General features: G+C 44.0%; 1 protein-coding gene across 6 annotated transcripts; it reads right to left on the bottom strand.

Moving 5' to 3' along the window:
- Positions 1-1141: 1141 nt before the first annotated feature.
- On the bottom strand, positions 1142-21494 carry LOC110492349 (actin-related protein 5). Of its 6 annotated transcripts, none has more exons than XR_016487403.1 (5): positions 21109-21478; positions 20056-20212; positions 19736-19953; positions 2089-2250; positions 1142-1648 (listed from the first exon to the last, which is right to left on the bottom strand). XR_016487403.1 is itself a non-coding variant. In XM_090203501.1 (3 exons), exons 1-3 carry the CDS (start codon positions 21335-21337, stop codon positions 19861-19863), a joined length of 474 nt encoding a protein of 157 aa, XP_090059627.1. In that variant the 5' UTR covers positions 21338-21494; the 3' UTR covers positions 18389-19860. The 6 variants fall into 6 exon arrangements, 2 of the variants coding, with proteins under 2 accessions (XP_090059627.1, XP_090059626.1); XR_016487404.1 differs by having other exon boundaries at positions 21114-21478; XR_016487405.1 differs by having other exon boundaries at positions 21387-21478.
- Between the last annotated feature and the right edge of the window lie 1700 nt (positions 21495-23194).

Genomic DNA, 23194 nt, shown 5'->3' with positions numbered 1-23194 from the left:
CCCAAACACACTGCTCTGGCCTCCCATGACCACAATAGTCCTCATAATGACTTTCTCTGTACACTTTTTCAGCTAACTTGTTTCCGTAGGCACATTTTTACCAATGCATTTTGTTATTTTCATATTGAAATCCAGGAAGTATAAGAATGTGCGTCGCGATTTGGGACTTCTGAGGCGGTCGTGGTTGAAGGTTGTAAACAATATGTTTCTCTTTTCACTCCCTCTCAGTATTTGCTGCCCTCGTCAAAATGAAATAGAGTAAAGAATGTCAGATCAAGAACGAAGAGGAAACTGGAGCCCTGCCTTTTTTTCAGAGTGGGACTGTTGTGCCATATCGGTTTGAGCCGGAGCTTACTAAGACTGAGTTGTTCCATTTGCGGGCTGACAGAGAGAAAAGAGCTCGAGAGACGAGAACGGCCAGATGTTGAGGAAACACAGGCTCTTCCCAGAACGCGCTGTGACTGGTGGTGCAGTTGCAGGACATGGCAACCTCTACCGACAGACAGTGAATGTCTCAGCTGTCGACAATGGGACCAGCTTGCTCCGATATGATGCAGCAGAAGATGGCGTGTATGTAACTAAACACTCCGATTTCTTGTCTGTCATCACATCCTGGTGTTGGAGACTTTCTTCAAAATCCCCAGGATCAACTGGAAACGATGTGCCACACCTGATGGTCCAAATGGGAAGCTTTTCGTCCTCTATGGTATAATGGCGTTCGCAACAATTAGATGTGCATTCCACCACCTACTGTGCGGGTGGATAATAAGGATCCCGTTTGGGTAAAAATAAATAACATATCATACAAACTACCAAAAAGGAAATGAACTAAACATATTCAATCTGCTGTAAGAACCTAATTGTAATCAGGTCTCAAAACAGGCTCAGAAGCCTCCTGTGAGGGCAGAACATTTCCTAGATACACTAGGCCTTGTAGTGCTTCTGCCGTGAAGTCTTGGGAGCCCAAAACATTTCTCAGTTGCAGATATGATAGCCAGCTTCTTGGACTTCTTAAACATTCAGAAAGTATTCAGACCCCTTGACTTTTTACACAGTTACAACCTTATTCTAAAATAGATCAAATTGTATTTTTTCCTCATCAATCTACACACATACCCCATAATGACGAAGCAAAAACAGGTTTTTAGACATTTTTTGCAAATGTATTAAATGTTTTTAACTGGAATATCACATTTACATAAGTATTCAGACCCTTTACTCAGTACTTTGTTGAAGAACCTTTGGCAGTGTTTACAGCGAGGGTGGGCAATTCCAGTCCTCGACGGCCTGATTGGTGTCACAGTTTTGCCCCAGCTCCAGCTAACACACCTGACTCCAATAATCAACTAATCATGATCTTCAGTTTAGAATGCAATTGGATTAATCAGCTGTGTTTGCTAGGGATGGAGAAAAAGTGTGACACCAATCAGGCCCTCAAGGGCTGGAGTTGCCCACCCCTGGTTTACAGCCTCGAGTCTTCTTGGGTATGACGCTACAAGCTTGGTAGACCTGTAATTGGGGAGTTTCTCCCATTCTTCTCTGCAGACCTTCTCAAGCTCTGTCAGGTTGGATGGGGAGCGTCACCGCACGCACAGCTATTGCCAGGTCTCTCCATAGATGTTCGATCGGGTTCTAGTCCGGGCTTGTCCTAGAGAGATTTACACAGTTATCAAAACGTCACACCAGTGTAAGCCTACACAAAACACAGCCCGATTTTAAGTGTTTCTAAAATCACCTATAGGAAAAATGAATGATGGAAAAATGATTGGACCCATTTCCCAGTTTGACTGCTAGGTTTTATGGGTATTATGACTCATACTGTGGTACTCTATAGCCTACCAACTGTATCTGAATAGCCTGCCTACACCCCCTAATGCAACTGGCTATTGCAGTTCCCTTCTAGTTTGTCTGACAATGATGACTTGCTGGCTAGGTAAACAGTGTCTAGAACGAGTGGACACGCGCCCTATTAATAGAATAGTCATGATTGCATGACATGTTATCGATGGCGTTCCACAACATTACAATGCCATCATTAGGGCTAGCTAAAGTTCGTTGCAAAGTTAGGCTGAGAAGTTTTGACGCTACCTCCTCGAAGTCTGAGTCTTTGTATATGATCTGTTTATCTTCACGCCGCTTGACAGTCTGCTGGACCCGTTGGGTTCTAAAGTTGAATGTCTTCTGTTTGGACACTCTTCTCTACCCGGTCCTTGGCCTGTTTGGAATCCTCCACATGGCTTCGTGGATCTCCTGGAAGATGTGTAACAGAATAACAAAACAAAACATTTAAATGAGTCCTAATTTAGTCTCTCCTTGTATCATTGTAGGAGGCATGAGTGGAGGAACATTGAAAAGAGTGTGAAAAGGATACAAAGATAAAAGATGTGAGAAATTGAACGAGGATAAAATCCGTGACAGTATGGTTGATTGTCCTATCCTCATGTCTGTTCCACCACCCCTTACTTTCTTCCATTCCCTCCCAGGCAAGTACTGTATAAACAGAGAGTGATTGGTGATGTTGGCTGGAATAAAAAGGTCAGTCATTACATGTCAATTAATGGCAAGATCTGATATTCTAAATGTTTTAACGTAAATAATGTAAAGGTTGGGCCAGTTTGTTGTCATTACAACTCATGCTCCAGCTAGGGCCAGAGACATGTATGTATATATATGTCTCTGGCTGGGGCTGTGTCCAACTTATGGACCTTAACTAGGGCAAGTCATTTTATGCAATCAATAGCACTATAAAAAAGTGTGGAAAATCTACTATTTCTCATCATAACGTTATAATGAAAAACAGAATTGCAAAACAAACAAAACCGTAGGACAGGATAATATAACAATTACAGTGGTAGCTAAGCTAAAAACACCATCTAGTTCCAGGAATGGCAAACAAATAATATATTACTTTGTGGTGACTAGCAACACGTGTTAGCAACTTAGCTAGCTAGCAACATACACTATATATACATAAGTATGTGAACACCCCTTCAAATTAGTGGATTCGGCTATTTCAGCCACACTCATAGCTGATGGGTGTTTAAAATCAAGCAAACAGCAATGCAATCTCCATAGACAAACATTAGCAGTAGAATGGCATTACCGAAGAGCTCTATGACTTTCAAGGTGGCAAAGTCATAGGATGCCACCTTTCCAACAAGTCAGTTCGTCAAATGTCTGCCCTGCAAGAACTGCTCCGGTCAACTGTAAGTGCTGTTATTGTGAAGTGGAAACGTCTAGAAGCAACAACGGCTCAGAAGGGAAGTGGTAGGCCACACAAGCTCATGGAACCTCCGAGTGCTGAAGCGCGTAAAAATCATCTGGAAGCAACGTCAGCACTGTTCTTCGGTAGCTTCGTGAAATGGGTTTCCATGTCCGAGCAGCTGCACACAAGCTTAAGATCACCATGCGCAATGCCAAGCGTCTGCTGGAGTGGTGTAAAGCTCGCCGCCATTGGACCCTGGAGCAGTGGAAACGTATTATCTGGAGTGATGATTCACGCTTCACCATCTGGAAGTCCAACGGATGAATCTGGGTTTGGCGAAAGCCAGGAGAACACTACCTGACCCAATGCATAGTGCCAAACGTAAAGTATGGTGGAGGAGGAATAATGGTCTGGGGCTGTTTTTCATGGCTTGGGCTAGGCACCTTTGTTCCAGTAAATAGAAATCTTAATGCTACAACATACAATGACATTCTAGACAATTCTGTGCTTCCAACTTTGTGGCCACAGTTTGGGGAAGACCCTTTCCTGTTTCAGCATGACAATGCCCCCGTGCACAAAGCAAGGTCCATACAGAAATAGTTTGTTGACATCAGTGTGGAAGAACTTGACTGGCCTGCACAGAGCCCTGACCTTTGAGCTGAATCGGAACGCTGAGTGCGAGCCAGGCCTAATCGCCCAACATCAGTGCCCGACCTCACTAACACTCTTGTGGCTGAATGGAAGCAAGTCCTCGCAGCAATGTTTCAACATCTGGTGGAAAGTATTCCCAGAAGAGTGGAGGCTATTATAGCAGCAAAGGAAGGACCAACTCAGTATTAATGCCCATGATTTTGGAATGAGATATTTGACAAGCAGGTGTCCCCATTGCAGTCAGTGGCCATGAAGTGATCACTGGACACGGTCAACCGCAGCTGGTAAATTACTTCAGGCGTCATATCGAAACCATAAGCAGGATTTCGGATAGCTTGCAGCCATGCCGGACACAAAGCTCCATCGCAGTCATGAAAAGAGTTGAAATATGTAGTGTATTGGTATCTGACCCAAACATTATTGCACTTCATTTTGGCCAATGTCACTCAGCTACTCGATTATTTATGTTATTTGCCTTACTTTACTTCAGAGATTACTAATGGCTAGCTACCATCTCTTTGTTTACTTCCTGTCGTTCTGATTTCCTTTCTTGAAGACCAGTAGTATAAGACACTCCTTCGTCCCGCCTCCTGTAATTATCCACTTTAGAACCACAAAGAACAGTATCTACCAGATTACAGACTTTATGGAATATCTTTGCGCTATCCCAAAGTAGGTCTTTGTTTTTAATTAAACAACACATGTATTTGGCAATTCAATGCAGAGACACCAATCACTGTTAACGTAACAATAAATACACCGTTTTTAATGCATTTTAGGTAATTTCGGAAAGTCAGCATTACTCAAAACAATGGACCTAAACTGTCTGGGGTACTGTCAAAACAGCCAGGCAAGTGTTATGAAGGGCCCAGAAGTGTTTTGGGGTGAATTTCCCCTTTAAAAAGGTGAAGCTGCCCTCATTATACTAGTACTGCAAATCACAGAAATAAAACATGGAAGAATAACAGCATACGGAATAAGTCATTCCTTCCTTTTATTGTTCATAAATCATCATGAGAACATCACTTCACCATCCTCCCACGCAGACCTGAAGGTGAAGCCTTCGTTCATTGCATCTGCACTGTTTAATATGGATTTTTGTCCTTCGGATCACAGCAGGACATGCTGGAGTGGTGTTGTTGGACAAAAGCATGTTTTCTCTCAATTGTGATGATGGTGCATTTGTCAGGTGGTATTTGGTTATTGTATTTGGTTAAAAGCCTGTGGTGTTCCCCACTTGACTGGAAAATAGAATGAATGCCCTCTCTTTTATACGTTAGATTTTTGGATTGTGTCATATCAAGTAGTTTAGTGAAATACGTGTTTTGTTTTGATGCGCTGCATCATAGTCCTCTGATGTGATTATTGTCTTGTTTGCATTTGGACCTGCTCCATTGTCTATCTGTGGGGTAAAAAATGCTCCCTGTCGTCCCCTTTGGAACTGCTCCATTGTCTATCTGTGGGGTAAAAAAATGCTCCCTGTCGTCCCCTTTGGAACTGCTCCATTGTCTATCTGTGGGGTAAAAAATGCTCCCTGTCAATCAATCAATCAATCAAATTTATTTTATATAGCCCTTCGTACATCAGCTGATATCTCAAAGTGCTGTACAGAAACCCAGCCTAAAACCCCAAACAGCAAGCAATGCAGGTGAAGAAGCACGGTGGCTAGGAAAAACTCCCTAGAAAGGCCAAAACCTAGGAAGAAACCTAGAGAGGAACCAGGCTATGTGGGGTGGCCAGTCCTCTTCTGGCTGTGCCGGGTGGAGATTATAACAAAACATGGTCAAGATGTTCAAATGTTCATAAATGACCAGCATGGTCGAATAATAATAAGGCAGAATAGTTGAAACTGGAGCAGCAGCACAGTCAGGTGGACTGGGGACAGCAAGGAGTCATCATGTCAGGTATTCCTGGGGCATGGTCCTAGGGCTCAGGTCCTCCGAGAGAGAGAAAGAAAGAGAGAATTAGAGAGAGCATATGTGGGATGGCCAGTCCTCTTCTGGCTGTGCCGGGTGGAGATTATAACAGAACATGGCCAAGATGTTCAAATGTTCATAAATGATCAGCATGGTCGAATAATAATAAGGCAGAACAGTTGAAACTGGAGCAGCAGCACAGCCAGGTGGACTGGGGACAGCAAGGAGTCATCATGTCAGGTAGTCCTGGGGCATGGTCCTAGGGCTCAGGTCCTCCGAGAGAGAGAAAGAGAGAAGGAGAGAATTAGAGAACGCACACTTAGATTCACACAGGACACCGAATAGGACAGGAGAAGTACTCCAGATATAACAAACTGACCCTAGCCCCCCGACACATAAACTACTGCAGCATAAATACTGGAGGCTGAGACAGGAGGGGTCAGGAGACACTGTGGCCCACTCCGAGGACACCCCCGGACAGGGCCAAACAGGAAGGATATAACCCCACCCACTTTGCCAAAGCACAGCCCCCACACCACTAGAGGGATATCTTCAACCACCAACATACCATCCTGAGACAAGGCTGAGTATAGCCCACAAAGACCTCCGCCACGGCACAACTTAAGGGGGGGGGGGGGGGCGCCAACCCAGACAGGATGACCACATCAGTGACTCAACCCACTCAGGTGACGCACCCCCTCCAGGGATGGCATGAGAGAGCCCCAGTAAAGCCAGTGACTCAGCCCCTGTAATAGGGTTAGAGGCAGAGAATCCCAGTGGAAAGAGGGGAACCGGCCAGGCAGAGACAGCAAGGGTGGTTCGTTGCTCCAGAGCCTTTCCGTTCACCCTCCCACTCCTGGGCCAGACTACACTCAATCATATGACCCACTGAAGAGATGAGTCTTCAGTAGAGACTTAAAGGTTGAGACCGAGTTTGCGTCTCTGACATGGGTAGGCAGACCGTTCCATAAAAATGGAGCTCTATAGGAGAAAGCCCTGCCTCCAGCTGTTTGCTTAAAAATTCTAGGGACAATTAGGAGGCCTGCGTCTTGTGACCGTAGCGTACGTGTAGGTATGTACGGCAGGACCAAATCAGAGAGATAGATAGGAGCAAGCCCATGTAATGCTTTGTAGGTTAGCAGTAAAACCTTGAAATCAGCCCTTGCTTTGACAGGAAGCCAGTGTAGAGAGGCTAGCACTGGAGTAATATGATCAAATTTTTTGGTTCTAGTCAGGATTCTAGCAGCCGTATTTAGCACTAACTGAAGTTTATTTAGTGCTTTATCCGGGTAGCCGGAAAGTAGAGCATTGCAGTAGTCTAACCTGGAAGTGACAAAAGCATGGATTAATTTTTCTGCATCATTTTTGGACAGAAAGTTCCTGATTTTTGCAATGTTACGTAGATGGAAAAAAGCTGTCCTTGAAATGGTCTTGATATGTTCTTCAAAAGAGAGATCAGGGTCCAGAGTAACGCCGAGGTCCTTCACAGTTTTATTTGAGATGACTGTACAACCATTAAGATTAATTGTCAGATTCAACAGAAGATCTCTTTGTTTCTTGGGACCTAGAACAAGCATCTCTGTTTTGTCCGAGTTTAAAAGTAGAAAGTTTGCAGCCATCCACTTCCTTATGTCTGAAACACATTCTTCTAGCAAGGGCAATTTTGGGGCTTCACCATGTTTAATTGAAATGTACAGCTGTGTGTCATCCGCATAGCAGTGAAAGTTAACATTATGTTTTCGAATAACATCCCCAAGAGGTAAAATATATAGTGAAAACAATAGTGGTCCTAAAACGGAACCTTGAGGAACACCGAAATTTACAGTTGATTTGTCAGAGGACAGACCATTCACAGAGACAAACTGATATCTTTCCGACAGATAAGATCTAAACCAGGCCAGAACTTGTCCGTGTAGACCAATTTGGGTTTCCAATCTCTCCAAAAGAATGTGGTGATCGATGGTATCAAAAGCAGCACTAAGGTCTAGGAGCACGAGGACAGATGCAGAGCCTCGGTCCGATGCCATTAAAATGTCATTTACCACCTTCACAAGTGCCGTCTCAGTGCTATGATGGGGTCTAAAACCAGACTGAAGCATTTCGTATACATTGTTTGTCTTCAGGAAGGCAGTGAGTTGTTGCGCAACAGCCTTTTCTAAAATTTTTGAGAGGAATGGAAGATTCGATATAGGCCGATAGTTTTTTATATTTTCTGGGTCAAGGTTTGGCTTTTTCAAGAGAGGCTTTATTACTGCCACTTTTAGTGAGTTTGGTACACATCCGGTGGATAGAGAGCCGTTTATTATGTTCAACATAGGAGGGCCAAGCACAGGAAGCAGCTCTTTCAGTAGTTTAGTTGGAATAGGGTCCAGTATGCAGCTTGAAGGTTTAGAGGCCATGATTATTTTCATCATTGTGTCAAGAGATATAGTACTAAAACACTTGAGTGTCTCTCTTGATCCTAGGTCCTGGCAGAGTTGTGCAGACTCAGGACAACTGAGCTTTGAAGGAATACGCAGATTTAAGGAAGAGTCCGTAATTTGCTTTCTAATAATCATAATCTTTTCCTCAAAGAAGTTCATGAATTTATCACTGCTAAAGTGAAAGTCATCCTCTCTTGGGGAATGCTGCTTTTTAGTTAGCTTTGCGACAGTATCAAAAAGGAATTTTGGATTGTTCTTATTTTCCTCAATTAAGTTAGAAAAATAGGATGATCGAGCAGCAGTAAGGGCTCTTCGGTACTGCACAGTACTGTCTTTCCAAGCTAGTCGGAAGACTTCCAGTTTGGTGTGGCGCCATTTCCGTTCCAATTTTCTGGAAGCTTGCTTCAGAGCTCGGGTATTTTCTGTGTACCAGGGAGCTAGTTTCTTATGAGAAATGTTTTTAGTTTTTAGGGGTGCAACTGCATCTAGGGTATTGCGCAAGGTTAAGTTGAGTTCCTCAGTTAGGTGGTTAACTGATTTTTGTCCTCTGGCGTCCTTGGGTAGGCAGAAGGAGTCTGGAAGGACATCAAGGAATCTTTGTGTTGTCTGTGAATTTATAGCACGACTTTTGATGATCCTTGGTTGGGGTCTGAGCAGATTATTTGTTGCAATTGCAAACGTAATAAAATGGTGGTCCGATAGTCCAGGATTATGAGGAAAAACATTAAGATCCACAACATTTATTCCATGGGACAAAACTAGGTCCAGCGTATGACTGTGACAGTGAGTGGGTCCAGAGACATGTTGGACAAAACCCACTGAGTCGATGATGGCTCCGAAAGCCTTTTGGAGTGGGTCTGTGGACTTTTCCATGTGAATATTAAAGTCACCAAAGATTAGAATATTATCCGCTATGACTACAAGGTCCGATAGGAATTCAGGGAACTCAGTGAGGAACGCTGTATATGGCCCAGGAGGCCTGTAAACAGTAGCTATAAAAAGTGATTGAGTAGGCTGCATAGATTTCATGACTAGAAGCTCAAAAGACGAAAACGTCATTTTTTTTTTTTGTAAATTGAAATTTGCTATCGTAAATGTTAGCAACACCTCCGCCTTTGCGGGATGCACGGGGGATATGGTCACTAGTGTAGCCAGGAGGTGAGGCCTCATTTAACACAGTAAATTCATCAGGCTTAAGCCATGTTTCAGTCAGGCCAATCACATCAAGATTATGATCAGTGATTAGTTCATTGACTATAATTGCCTTTGAAGTAAGGGATCTAACATTAAGTAGCCCTATTTTGAGATGTGAGGTATCATGATCTCTTTCAATAATGACAGGAATGGAGGTGGTCTTTATCCTAGTGAGATTGCTAAGGCGAACACCGCCATGTTTAGTTTTGCCCAACCTAGGTCGAGGCACAGACACGGTCTCAATGGTGATAGCTGAGCTGACTACACTGACTGTGCTAGTGGCAGACTCCACTATGCTGGCAGGCTGGCTAACAGCCTGCTGCCTGGCCTGCACCCTATTTCATTGTGGAGCTAGAGGAGTTAGAGCCCTGTCTATGTTGGTAGATAAAATGAGAGCACCCCTCCAGCTAGGATGGAGTCCGTCACTCCTCAGCAGGTCAGGCTTGGTCCTGTTTGTGGGTGAGTCCCAGAAAGAGGGCCAATTATCTACAAATTCTATCTTTTGGGAGGGGCAGAAAACTGTCGTCCCCTTTGGAACTGCTCCATTGTCTATCTGTGGGGAAAAAAATGCTCCCTGTTGTCCCCTTTGGAACTGCTCCATTGTCTATCTGTGGGGTAAAAAATGCTCCCTGTCGTCCCCTTTGGACCTGCTCCATTGTCTATCTGTGGGGTAAAAAATGCTCCCTGTCGTCCCCTTTGGAACTGCTCCATTGTCTATCTGTGGGGTAAAAAATGCTCCCTGTCATCCCCTTTGGAACTGCTCCATTGTCTATCTGTGGGGTAAAAAATGCTCCCTGTCGTCCCCTTTGGAACTGATCCATTGTCTATCTGTGGGGTAAAAAATGTTCCCTGTTGTCCCCTTTGGAACTGCTCCATTGTCTATCTGTGGGGTAAAAAATGCTCCCTGTCTTCCCCTTTGGACCTGCTCCATTGTCTATCTGTGGGGTAAAAAAAAATGCTCCCTGTCGTCCCCTTTGGAACTGCTCCATTGTCTATCTGTGGGGTAAAAAATGCTCCCTGTCGTCCCCTTTGGAACTGCTCCATTGTCTATCTGTGGGGTAAAAAATGCTCCCTGTCGTCCCCTTTGGACCTGCTCCATTGTCTATCTGTGGGGTAAAAAAAAATGCTCCCTGTCGTCCCCTTTGGAACTGCTCCATTGTCTATCTGTGGGGTAAAAAATGCTCCCTGTCGTCCCCTTTGGAACTGCTCCATTGTCTATCTGTGGGGTAAAAAATGCTACCTGTCGTCCCCTTTGGAACTGCTCCATTGTCTATCTGTGGGGTAAAAAATGCTCCCTGTCGTCCCCTTTGGAACTGCTCCATTGTCTATCTGTGGGGTAAAAAATGCTCCCTGTCGTCCCCTTTGGAACTGCTCCATTGTCTCTCTGTGGGGTAAAAAATGCTCCCTGTCGTCCCCTTTGGACCTGCTCCATTGTCTATCTGTGGGGAAAAAATGCTCCCTGTTGTCCCCTTTGGACCTGCTCCATTGTCTATCTGTGGGGTAAAAAATGCTCCCTGTCATCCCCTTTGGAACTGCTCCATTGTCTATCTGTGGGGTAAAAAATGCTCCCTGTCGTCCCCTTTGGAACTGCTCCATTGTCTATCTGTGGGGTAAAAAATGCTCCCTGTCGTCCCCTTTGGAACTGCTCCATTGTCTATCTGTGGGGTAAAAAATGCTCCCTGTCGTCCCCTTTGGAACTGCTCCATTGTCTATCTGTGGGGTAAAAAATGCTCCCTGTCGTCCCCTTTGGACCTGCTCCATTGTCTATCTGTGGGGAAAAAAATGCTCCCTGTTGTCCCCTTTGGACCTGCTCCATTGTCTATCTGTGGGGTAAAAAATGCTCCCTGTCGTCCCCTTTGGAACTGCTCCATTGTCTATCTGTGGGGTAAAAAATGCTCCCTGTCGTCCCCTTTGGAACTGCTCCATTGTCTATCTGTGAGGTAAAAAATGCTCCCTGTCGTCCCCTTTGGACCTGCTCCATTGTCTATCTGTGGGGAAAAAAATGCTCCCTGTTGTCCCCTTTGGACCTGCTCCATTGTCTATCTGTGGGGTAAAAAATGCTCCCTGTCGTCCCCTTTGGATCTGGCTGAAAGCCTTGTACAGTAAAGGATCACTGGATGTTTATCATGCTGTAATAACCATTTATTTGACTTGTGGTTCTACGGCTGCAAAGGTCATAATACTTCCTGTTGAACAACTAGTTAACCATCGTTTTTGGTTCTGAGGTTGTTCCTTGTGTGTTCTGAGAAGATATACATGTGATTGCACTTGTTCCTCTCCACCGTAGATCAGTCCTCTGGGATAATTGTGAGGGCTTGTTAATGCATCTGATCATAATTTAGACACTTTATTGGGTTGGGTTCATCCAAGTCAGACTCGGTGTCTGCAAATGCCTGTAAATCCTGTGCTGAGACAGATGTATGGCTGGCTGTGCCCTCCTGCCACTCCTGTGTGGTGAGTGTATTTACAGATGGAGTTGCCCTATGATGCTGCCAGCTGTACAATAACCATTCAATCAATCATATCTCCGTTATTCTCCTCCTTCGACAGGTTCCAAACCTGCTGGGGCAGACTAGCACTGCTGTGTTTATCTCTATAACAAAAAAGCTGTGGAGTAATACCACCTTGTGGCATAATGGTGTACTGCACCTCTTTAATCTAGATAGCACATACAATAAAGAGGAACTTGAAAGTCTTACACAGAACATTGTCCCTATATATACAGTGTGTTTTTGTGATATTTGACAGCAAATGCCTGCTTGTGGCATCTAGATGTTTTTTTTTACAACATATCCTTGAATGAATCTTGAACAAAGCTTGATTGCATTATAAAAACGGCACAAGTAAAACCACCAATTTTACTTGTGATGAAGTATAAAAAAGGACTAACACAATCAAACAGCCCAATGTCTTCAGACAGGTCTGTTGTAGTAACCATTCAATAAGAGTGGTCCATTGGTCCATCATCATCTGTGCTGCTATGAAATCCCAAAATGCACAGCACCATGATATACAGTGCATTCGGAAAGTATTCATACCCCTTGGCTTTTTCCACCTTTTGTTATGTTACAACCTTATTCTACATTTGATTAAATAAAACATTTTCCTCTTCAATCTACACACAATACCCCATCATGACAAAGAGAAAAACGTTTTTTAGAAATGTTTTTTTTTTTTAACAAATACCTTATTTACATAAGTATTCCGAACTTTTGCGATGAGACTCGAAATTGAGTTCAGGTGCATCCTGTTTCCATTGATCATCCTTGAGATGTTTCTACAACTTGATTAGAGTCCACCTGTGGAAAATTCAATTGATTGGACATGATTTGGAAAGGCACACACCAGTCTATATAAAGTCCCACAGTTGACAGTGCACGTCAGAGCAAAAACCAAAGCCATGAGGTCAAAGGAATCGTCTGTAGAGCGCCGAGATAGGATTGTGTTGAGCTACAGATCTGGGGAAGGGTACCAACATTTGGAGGAGAGAGTCAGAAGGAGAGGAGAGAGTCAGAACAGGGGTTTACTATGCTGCTCAAGTAAGTGTAATATGGCCCTCTCCTTAGCACCATATTGTTTAAATTAAAACTTGTACAAGTCACTGAGTATTTATACTGCTGGTATATAATATTATTGCACTACCTTCATCCCAACCTTAACCACTACATGACCAAAAGTATATGGACACCTGCTTGTCGAACATCTCATTCCAAAATCATGGGCATTAATATGGAGTTTGTTCACCCTTTTCTGCTGTAACAGCCTCCGCTCTTCTGGGAAGACTTTACACTAGATGTTGGAACATTGCTGCAGGGACTTGCTTCCATTCAGCCACGAGCATTAGTGAGGTCGGGGACTGATGTTGGGAGATTAGGCCTGGCTCGCAGTCGGCGTTCTAATTCATCCCAGAAGTGTTCGATGGGGTTGATGTCAGGGCTCTGTGCAGGCCAGTCAAGTTCTCCCACACCGATCTCGACAAACCATTTCTGTATGGACCTCACTTTGTGTACGGGGGCATTGTCATGCTGAAACAGGAAAGGGCCTTCCCCAAACTGTTGCCACAAAGTTGGAAGCACAGAATTGTCTAGAATTGTCTAGAATTGTCTAGAAGATGAATGTGCAAGTAGAGATACTGGGGTGCAAAAGAGTAAGATAATTAAATAAATACAGTATGTGGATGAGGTAGTTGGATGGGCTATATTACAGATGGGCTATGCACGGGTGCAGTGATCTGTGGGAGATATGAGTCTCCAGTGATTTTTTATATATTTTTTAACATTTTGTTTTCTTTCAGTTTGTTCCAGTAATGGGCAGCAGAGAACTGGAAGGAAAGGCGGCCAAAGTAGGGATTGGCTTTGGGGGTGACCAGTGAGACATACCTGCTGGAGTGCGTGCTACGGGTGGGTGCTGCTATGGTGACCAGTGAGCTAAGATAAGGCGGGGCTCCAGGCGGGACCTGGAGCCTGTGGGTTTGGCGACGAGTATGACGCGAGGGCCAGCCAACGAGAGCGTAAAGGTCGCAGTGGTGGGTAGTATATGGGGCTTTGGTGACAAAACGGATGGCACTGTGATAGACTGCATCCAATTTGTTGAGTAGGGTATTGGAGGCTATTTTGTAAATGACATCACCGAAGTTGAGGATCGGTAGGATGGTCAGTTTTACGAGGGTATGTTTGGCAGCATGAGTGAAGGATGCTTTGTTGCAAAATAGGAATCCGATTCTAGATTTCATTTTGAATTGGAGATGCTTAATGTGAGTCTGGAAGGAGAGTTTAGTCTAACCAGACACCTAGGTATTTGTAGTGCTGGACGGGAGGGCAGGTGCGGGCAGCGATCGGTTGAAGAGCATACATTTAGTTTACCTTGCATTTAAGAGCAGTTGGAGGCCACGGAAGGAGAGTTGTATGGCATTGAAGCTTGTCTGGAGGTTAGTTAACAGTGTCCAAAGAAGGGCCAGAAGTATACAGAATGGTGTCGTCTGCGTAGAGGCGGATCAGAGAATCACCAGCAGCAAGAATTGAACCCTGTGGCACCCCCATAGAGAGTGCCAGAGGTCCGAACAACAGGCCATCCGATTTCACACACTGAACTCTATCTGAGAAGTAGTTTGTGAACCAGGCGAGGCAATCATTTGAGAAACCAAGGCTGTTGAGTCTGCCGATAAGAATGTGGTGATTGACAGAGTCGAAAGCCTTGGCCAGATCGATAAACACGGCTGCACAGTAATGTCTCTTATCGATGGCGGTTATGATATTGTTTAGGACCTTGAGCGAGACTGCGGTGCACCCATGACCAGCTCTGAAACCAGATAGCATAGCGGAGAAGGTACAGTGGGATTTGAAATGGTCGGTAAATCTGTTTGTTAACTTGGCTTTCAAAGACCTTAGAAAGGCAGGGTAGGATAGAGATAGGTCTGTAGCAGTTTGGGTCTAGAGTATCTCCCCCTTTGAAGAGGGGGATGACCGCGGCATTTTTCCAATCTCAGAAAATACGATCTCAGAAAATACGAAAGAGGTTGAACAGGCTAGTAATAGGGGTTGCAACAATTTCGGCAGATCATTTTAGAAAGAGAGAGTCCAGATTGTCTAGCCCGGCTGAATTGTAAGGTTCCAGATTTTGCAGCTCTTTCAGAACATCAGCTATTTGGGTGAAGGAGAAATGGGGGAGGCTTGGGCGAGTTGCTGTGGGGGGTGGAGGGCTGTTGATCGGGGTAGCCAGGTTGAAAGCATAGGCCAGCCGTAGAAAAATGCTTATTGACATTCTCAATTATAGTGGATTTATCGGTGGTGACAATGTTTCCTAGCCTCAGTGCAGTGGGCTGTTGGGAGGAGGTGCTCTTATTCTCCATGGACTTCAGTGTCCCAGAACTTTTTTGAGTTAGTACTACAGGATGCAAATTTCTGTTTGAAAAAGCTAGCCTTAGCTTTCCTAACTGCTTGTGTATATTGGTTCCTAACTTCCTTGAAAAGTTGCATATCACGGGGGCTATTCGATGCTAATGCAGTACGCCACAGGATGTTTTTGTGCTGGTCAAGGGCAGACAGGTCTGGAGAGAACCAAGGGCTATATCTGTTCCTGGTTCTGAATTTCTTGAACGGGGCATGCTTATTTAAGATGGTGAGGAAGGCACTTTTAAAGAATAACCAGGCATCCTCTACTGACGGGATGAGGTCAATATCCTTCCAGGATACCCGGGCCAGGTAGATTAGAAAGGCCTGCCCCCTGAAGTGTTTTAGGGAGCGTTTGACAGTGATGGTCGTTTGACCGCAGACCCATTACGGATGCAGGCAATGAGGCAGTGATCGCTGAGATCTTGGTTGAAAACAGCAGAGGTGTATTTAGAGGGCAAGTTGGTTAGGATGATATCTATGAGGGTGCCCGTGTTTACGGATTTGGAGTTGTACCTGGAAGGTTCATTGATAATTTGTGTGAGATTGAGGGCATCAAGCTTAGATTGTAGGATGGCCGGGGTGTTAAGCATGTCCCAGTTTAGGTCACCTAGCAGCAAGAGCTATGAAGATAGATGGGGGGCAATCAATTCGCATATGGTGTCCAGTGCACAACTGGGGGCAGGGGGGGTCTATAGCAAGCGGCAATGGTGAGAAATTTGTTTCTTGAAAGGTGGATTTTTAAAAGTAGAAGCTCAAAATGTTTGGGTACAGACCTGGATAGTAAGACAGACCTCTGCAGGCTATCTCTGCAGTAGATTGCAACACCGCCCCGTTTGGCAGTTCTATCTTGTCGGAAAATATTACTAGCTAGGGATGGAAATTTCAGGGTTTTTGGTGGTCTTCCTCAGCCAGGATTCAGACACAGCTAGGACATCCAGGTTGGCAGAGTGTGCTAAAGCAGGGAATAAAACAAACTTAGGGAGGAGGCTTCTAATGTTAACATGCATGAAACCAAGGCTTTTACGGTTACAGAAGTCTACAAATGACAGCACCTGGGGAGTAGGAGTGGAGCTAGGCACTGCAGGGCCTGGATTAACCTCTACATCACCAGAGGAACAGAGGAGGAGTAGGATAAGGGTACGGCTTAAGGCTATCAGAACTTGTCGTCTAGTACATTCGGAACAGAGAGTAAAAGGAGCAGGTTTCTTGGCGAGATAGAATAGATTCAATACATAATGTACAGACAAAGGTATGGTAGGATGCGAGTACATTGGAGGTAAACCTAGGCATTGAGTAATGATGAGAGATTGCCTCTAGAGACGTTTAAACCAGGTGATGTCACCGCATATGTGGGAGGTGGAACTGAATGGTTGGTTAAGGCATATTGAGCAGGGCTAGAGGCTCTACAGTGAAATAAGACAATAATCACTAACCAGGACAGTAATGGACAAGGCATATTGATATTAGGGAGAGGCATGTGTAGCCGAGTGATCATAGGGGTCCAGTGAGTGGTTGGGCTGGCTGGAGACACGGCGATTCAGACAGGCCGAGGCTAGCAAGCTAGCAGAAGGGCCTTAGAGGGACGTCGCGATGGAGGAAAGTCTCGGCTCGGCGTGCAGTGACATTGATAGACCAGTCGTGATGGATTAGTAGGGTTCCGAGTAGCAGAGGGGTCCAAGTCCAATTGGCAAAATAGGTATAGCGGCCCAAGAAATTGGCCAATGGATCTATTCAGCTAACAGTCCAATTAGCTCTAGACAGCTAGCGGGCCGTGGCTAGCAGATGGGCATTCAGGGGGACGTCGCGACGTAGGGGCCAGTTGAGTACCCCCTCGAGGAGATTACGTCGGTAGTCCAGTCTTGAAGGATCGGCGGGGTTCCGTGCCGTGTACTGGCAGTAGAAGGGGTTCGGGTATTGTAGCCCAGGAGTGGCTGATGGGTCACTTCAGCTGGCCGGGAGAATGGGCCTAGAGTGGGCTAATTGGTGCTTGCTTTGGGACCGACGTTAGCCAGGAGTAGTCACTCGGATAGCAGCTAGCTAGCTGCGATGATCCAGGTGAAAAGGTTCAGAGCTTGCGGTAGGAATCCAGGGATATGGATAGAAAATAGGTCCAGTATGCTGTGGTTTGAGTCGCATTGTACAAACTGGCAAGAGCTTTCCGAGCTAAAGGTTAACTGATGACTACTAGTAGTGGTTAGCTGACTACTAGCTAGTGAGCTGGCTAGCATTCTGTCGGGGGATTGCGGTTCCGAGGTAAATAAAAAGACTTTAGAAAAAACAGATTCACACCACATTGGGTGAGGCAGGTTTCAGGGGAGTATTTTGAAGTTGAGGTTTAGAAAAATATTTGAAAAGATATGCAAAGAAAAATATATAAAAATATATACATAGGACACGACAAGACGAAGGACAAAGATGTCTGACTGCTACGCCATCTTGGATAGAATTATAAGTATATCATAGCAATAAGGCACAAGGGGGTATGGTGTATGGCCAATATACCACGGCTAAGGGGACACAGCCCTTAGCCATGGCATATTGGCCATATACCACAAACCCCAGAGGTGCCTTATTGCTATTATAAACTGGTTACCAACATAATTAGAGCAGTATAAATAAATGTTTTGTCATACGGTCTAGTATAAACTGGATGGTTCGAGGCCTGAATGCTGTTTGGCTGACAGCCGTGGTATATTGGGGCTGCAGGGTAGCCTAGTGTTGGACTAGTAACTGAAAGGTTGCAAGATCGAATCTCCGAGCTGACAAGGTAAAAATCTGTCGTTCTGCCTCTGAACAAGGCAGTTAACCCACTGTTGCTAGGCCGTTATTGAAAATAAGAATTTGTTCTTATTGAACAACTGGGTCGAGTCTCTGGAAACTGCACCAATAGAACGAAAGACCAGCCGGCTTGGATAGTAACCCTAGATATTTTTCGTGACTATATATTGTGGAAGGATGAAATAGTATGTTCAGTCTTTTTGTTCTGTATCTATGGACCCAGTCATTTATTCTAAATGTTCCATTGCCATACTGGCAACGTTCTGATCCCTTGCTTGCTAGCCAACTACTGTTAATTTACAGTCACGCCAAACAACAACAGGAGATGCATTTGTTTAAGCTGTTTTCTAGTGACATTTATTTGGATACATCCATAACAATGAGCTAATGAGGCACGATTTCGCTTGGCATAGAAAATGTGCTCTCTCGTTAGGACACTTGTTCAGAGGAGCTAGCCAACAAACACAGTTAACATTAACTTCAAACTGAAGCTGGAAAGACTGCAAACTAGCTGCACTTCGTTTCACCTTTTTCCAATTGAGATTTCTTTGTATATATCCAGCTGATTCATGATTTCTAATGGCTGAGTAACGCTGCCTGCCTCTCTCTCTCTCGTCCTGATTCTCGACCATTACACGTTCATTACTATGGGACAGTTGGAAATCGAATTTGAAAATTGAAACAATGTTACAAATGTCGGAGAGACAGACTGGTTTATACAAATCTTATACAAAAATATGAGATAATGTCTCGATTATTTTTATAGTGGAGATCAAGTTTATAACTTCCCTGTCTGGGTTACCGAGACAGTGGATTGCGCAGTCAGATGGAACAGAATGAATAGGCATTTTGACGTCATAGATTTAGCCGGTAGTAATTTATGGAATAGACACCGGCTGAAATGCGCTTTTAACTAATCAGCATTCAGGATTAGACCCACCCGTTGTATAATGTTCTGAACTCTACTCTACTGAGCTCTATTGTGCTGTACTTTAATGTTCAAAATTGTGAAACAGACTTCTATTAGTACAGATTTTGTCTGGTCCTGACCAACCAAATTTGGTTTTGTTTGGGGACAAAGCTCATTAAAATAGTCATTGTGTACAATAATACCCAAATATGCAAAATAGGATATTGCATATTTATACCTTTTGTGTACCTATTCAGGATGCATCACTATGAAGAGAATGACATTCATATCCATTTCTATGGAGTACAGATCAGGGACCCGTGATACTGCAATTCCATTACCAGGTGTAAGTCCACCTCACTTACCAACAGATATTTTTTCAAAGTCATTGTGTCATGCCATAGCTGACACCCCATTCTTTCCTCAGGAATTATTGAATCCTAATTTGGAGCGGATATGTAAGAGCTTTTGGAAAACGCGGACACATAAAAAAAACTGAGGGCTATTTTAACGAAATTCTGTTACCAAACTTTGCATCTGCATAGTTCATCCAGTAAATGTGTTTTTGTAAAATGTTCAGTGTAAATTGTTAAACATAGTCCTTGTGCATAGGGTTGTACGGTTTAGTAAACTTTGGATTCAATGTTTTTTGTTTGGAGTACATTTTAAGTGAGAAATTGGACTCTCTGCGTAATTCCAAGACCGTGGAATTGCACAGCAGTTAAGGGTCATGGTTGACGAAGTGGTTAAAAGATAATGGTTCTTGCCTGCAGGGCCAATAGTTTATCCAGAAGCTCTTGGTCCTGCTGCAGCATCTCCTCCCTGCGCCAGGCGTTTATCTCCTGTAGCCTGCGCAGCTGCTGGGCGCGTCTCTCCTGCATCTCCTCCACAATCACCACGCCGCCCAGAACCTTGGCAGAGAAGGGCAGCTACATGCGGTGCACCTTCTGCTCATAGAACTCTGCACTGCGCCACTTCTCCAGCTCTGAAGGAGAGAGAGTCAGGCAATGAATCACATATAAAGCAAAGCACCACATACTGTTTCATACAATCTCAATAGACCTCTCTGGCCCCATGGCAGACAGACCTTGGTGGTAGTCATTGGCTGTGTAGCTGTGTTTGTGGAGCAGCTCTCTATGAGGCAGAGGGTGACGGCCGCCAGGTGACCAGTGTACTTCAGCTGGAGCAGACGCTGGAGGTAGGACACCGCCTGGCTCCTGCCCACACGTTCACATGCATCCAGCCTGGGGAAACACCAGAGGACAGCATGTTACATCTGGTGAGATGGCAGCGACATCTGTTGGTTCTTTTCCCAACTCCTCTAGCATGAAAACAAACAATAGAGGATTTGGCAAAAGAAAAGACAGATCTGGCTACCTGGTTGAGTATGAGTGGAGTCACCTAAAACCTCATGTTACTGTGTCTACCTTCCATTGATAACAGGTAGTATGTGAGCGCAGTGGTAGCTGGAGGACAGGACAATGCCCGTGTGTGTGTGTGTGTGTGGGGGGGGGGGGGGGGGGGGCAGAGGGCGGTGTTATAATATAAGTTGTGCAGGCAATCCCCCCCATAGGATACATGAGGGCAGTGGTGCTCATCCCTGGTCATCCCTACTGCCTCTGATCTGGTGGACTCACTCAACACATGCTTTGTTTGTAAATTATGTCTGAGAGTTAGAGCATGCCCCTGGCTATCTGTAAATAAAAAATTTAAAAATCATTATGCCGTCTGGTTTGCTTTATAATGCATTTGAAATTATTTATACTTTTACTTGTAATACTTAAGTATATTTTAGCAATTATATTTACTTTTGATACTTAAGTATATTTAAAGCCAAATACTTTTCTTGAAGTAGTATTTTACTGGGTGACTTTCACTTTTACTTGAGTCCCCCACCACTGCATTTGGGACTCTGTAGCACTCAAAGAGCAGCACTGACATCATCTGGCGACTGTGCAGCGGGTTGCAGGGCGCCTCTGTGAGAACTATCGGATGTTCTTCACTGCCCTAAAACAGGGAAACCACATCAGATGTGCCTGAACGAGCAGCTATCTAGTTAGCTAAATTGTATTCAAGAGTGAGAAGGTACAACAGTCAACAGGACAAGCAACAAAGTAAATGTGGAACACAACTTAAACACCTCACATCAGCGCCATCTCCGAGGTGGCTGAATGAAACATCAGCTCCTGTATCTCGAAGTTTACAACCACATTTCGGTCGAACCAGCTTTTTATGAGCCATCGCAAGGGCTCGAGGTTGGAGAAGTCATTACGGATTTGGGATTCACTGCGCGCTGTCCCTCTGTTCCTCGCCGCCAAGGATTTGAACAGAAGCCGCGGAGCGCCTACTGTAGTTAGTCCCCTTTGCATGCTCAACTGGCCCTCCTTTGAAAATAGCCGTTATCTATTACCATCGTACCATCTATTACCATTTGTAGTCTTGAAATTAAAATATTTTGCAAGTTGTGTCTGTTTTGGAAGTCATTTTGAAAGGGTGTTACTACAAAATACGGGCGACTCGAAGGCTTGTGTGAGCATCCAAAAGTTCCGGGATGCTCAGAACATTTTTACAAGGTAACAATCATTTTATTAAGGTGAAGGTAGTTCAATGTTAAAATATGTATATATTACATCCTCTATTATAGTAGATCCCCTAACAACTATTGTTTTATGACTATGTATTTATACATTATGTAGTCTATTTACTGGCATCTGTCAGTGTCATTTACTACCATTATTGTTTTTATACCGATGCATGGCTTTATCTACAATATTTTTTGTTTCCTCAATGAACATGTTAATGTGAGTACAGACTGGGTGTGATAACCTACTGTATGACCCAGAACCCTTTTAAAGTAGGACTAATGCATTAAAGACCACATCCATGAATGAGTGTTTGCCAACAGAGGGGGCAATGAAAGCTGGTCTCATGCATTTGAGATGAATATGCATCAAACAAAGCATGAATTCATCTTTTGGGCATTCTGAATTAAGTCCTGGAAGAAATGATGAGCTACTCCTATCAATCTATTCTTATGGTTATATGATATCCTATCCCTATCAACCCCTATATCTGAAAAGGTCTCGATTTATTCTAGTCTGGCACTTACAGTATTACTGTCAATTGACTAGGCAAAGTGGAGCCTCAGCTGGTGATATATAGGGTGCCTTTGGCACTGACAATAGACACTCCACCACCAAACGGTCTGTCCCCTATCACTCTGTCGGTAAGGGGTCAAATGAAGATGATCTATTATTCTTCGCCTCTGATATGAGTATCAGCCCATAACCAGAAACCCCATTTAGGATCCTGTGTTTTGGGCTACCATGTCACATGACCTAGATTTTTAAACTGTCTGGGTGCCACAACCAAATTCACATAGAAATGTGAGTTATAGATCTGTCATTCTCATTGAAAGTAAATCTAAGAAGCGGTATATCTGTTCTATGTGTGGCAATGGAGGCTGGTGGGAGGATCTATAGGAGGTTGGGCTCATTGTAATGGCTGGAGTGGAATAAATGGAACGGAGCCAAACGTGGTTTCCATATGTTTGATGTGTTTGATACCATTCAATTTATTCCATTCCAGCTATTACAATGAGCCCATCTTCCTATAGCTCATCCCACCAGCCTCCTCTGACATGCACTATATCTATGCTTCCTGTTCTGTTTTTTTTTTTGTCTTTTACTTTCGGTTTTGTACACCAACTTCAAACAGCTGAAAATACAATATTTTTGGTTACTGAAAATATACTTCACAGTGGTTTAGATGGTACAATAATTCTCTACACAATGTATTGTTTTTTTTTTGTCACATAAACTGAAATTAGGTGAACTATTAGAAAGTTAGTAACCAGGAAATTGCGGAGCAATTTCTGCATATTTCACCTTTAACCTTTTTATTTTAAGCCTTTCCAGAAATTACAATTACACCAAAAATTAAAGCAATAATTATCTGAGGATGGTGCTGGACCATCTGACATAAAAAATAAATAATGACAGTTTGATGGAAAGGTTTAAATAAAGGTTCAAATCCAGGTCATGTGACATGATTGTCCAAAAAACAGGGCCCTCCATGCTGCATCCTTTCATCAATAGTGTATCATGAGCTAGTCAATAAGAGGAGTACTTGGCATTCACCTATGCATTTTCTGTGCCACCATTGTTACAAAACCACAGAATTAAGCTCAAGGGTCTTACATATCAGATCATTCATGCATCATAAAA

Source organism: Oncorhynchus mykiss, chromosome 16, assembly GCF_057628025.1.
Source record: "Oncorhynchus mykiss isolate SJ-2025 chromosome 16, ASM5762802v1, whole genome shotgun sequence".
NCBI lineage: Eukaryota > Metazoa > Chordata > Actinopteri > Salmoniformes > Salmonidae > Oncorhynchus > Oncorhynchus mykiss.
The sequence above is the reverse complement of the archived record's forward strand: the minus strand, read 5'-3'. Positions and strand labels throughout refer to the sequence as shown.

What these genes read in the sequence shown, in the direction of transcription:
- LOC110492349 (XM_090203501.1), bottom strand. Translation starts at nt 21,337, where the DNA reads ATGCAAAGGGGACTAACTACAGTAGGCGCTCCGCGGCTTCTGTTCAAA. An exon ending in ACCTCGGAGATGGCGCTGAT is followed by an intron (nt 20,213 to 21,113) that starts GTGAGGTGTTTA and finishes GTGTTTCCCCAG; the next exon opens with GCTGGATGCATGTGAACGTG. An exon ending in AGCCAATGACTACCACCAAG is followed by an intron (nt 19,954 to 20,055) that starts GTCTGTCTGCCA and finishes TCTCTCCTTCAG; the next exon opens with AGCTGGAGAAGTGGCGCAGT.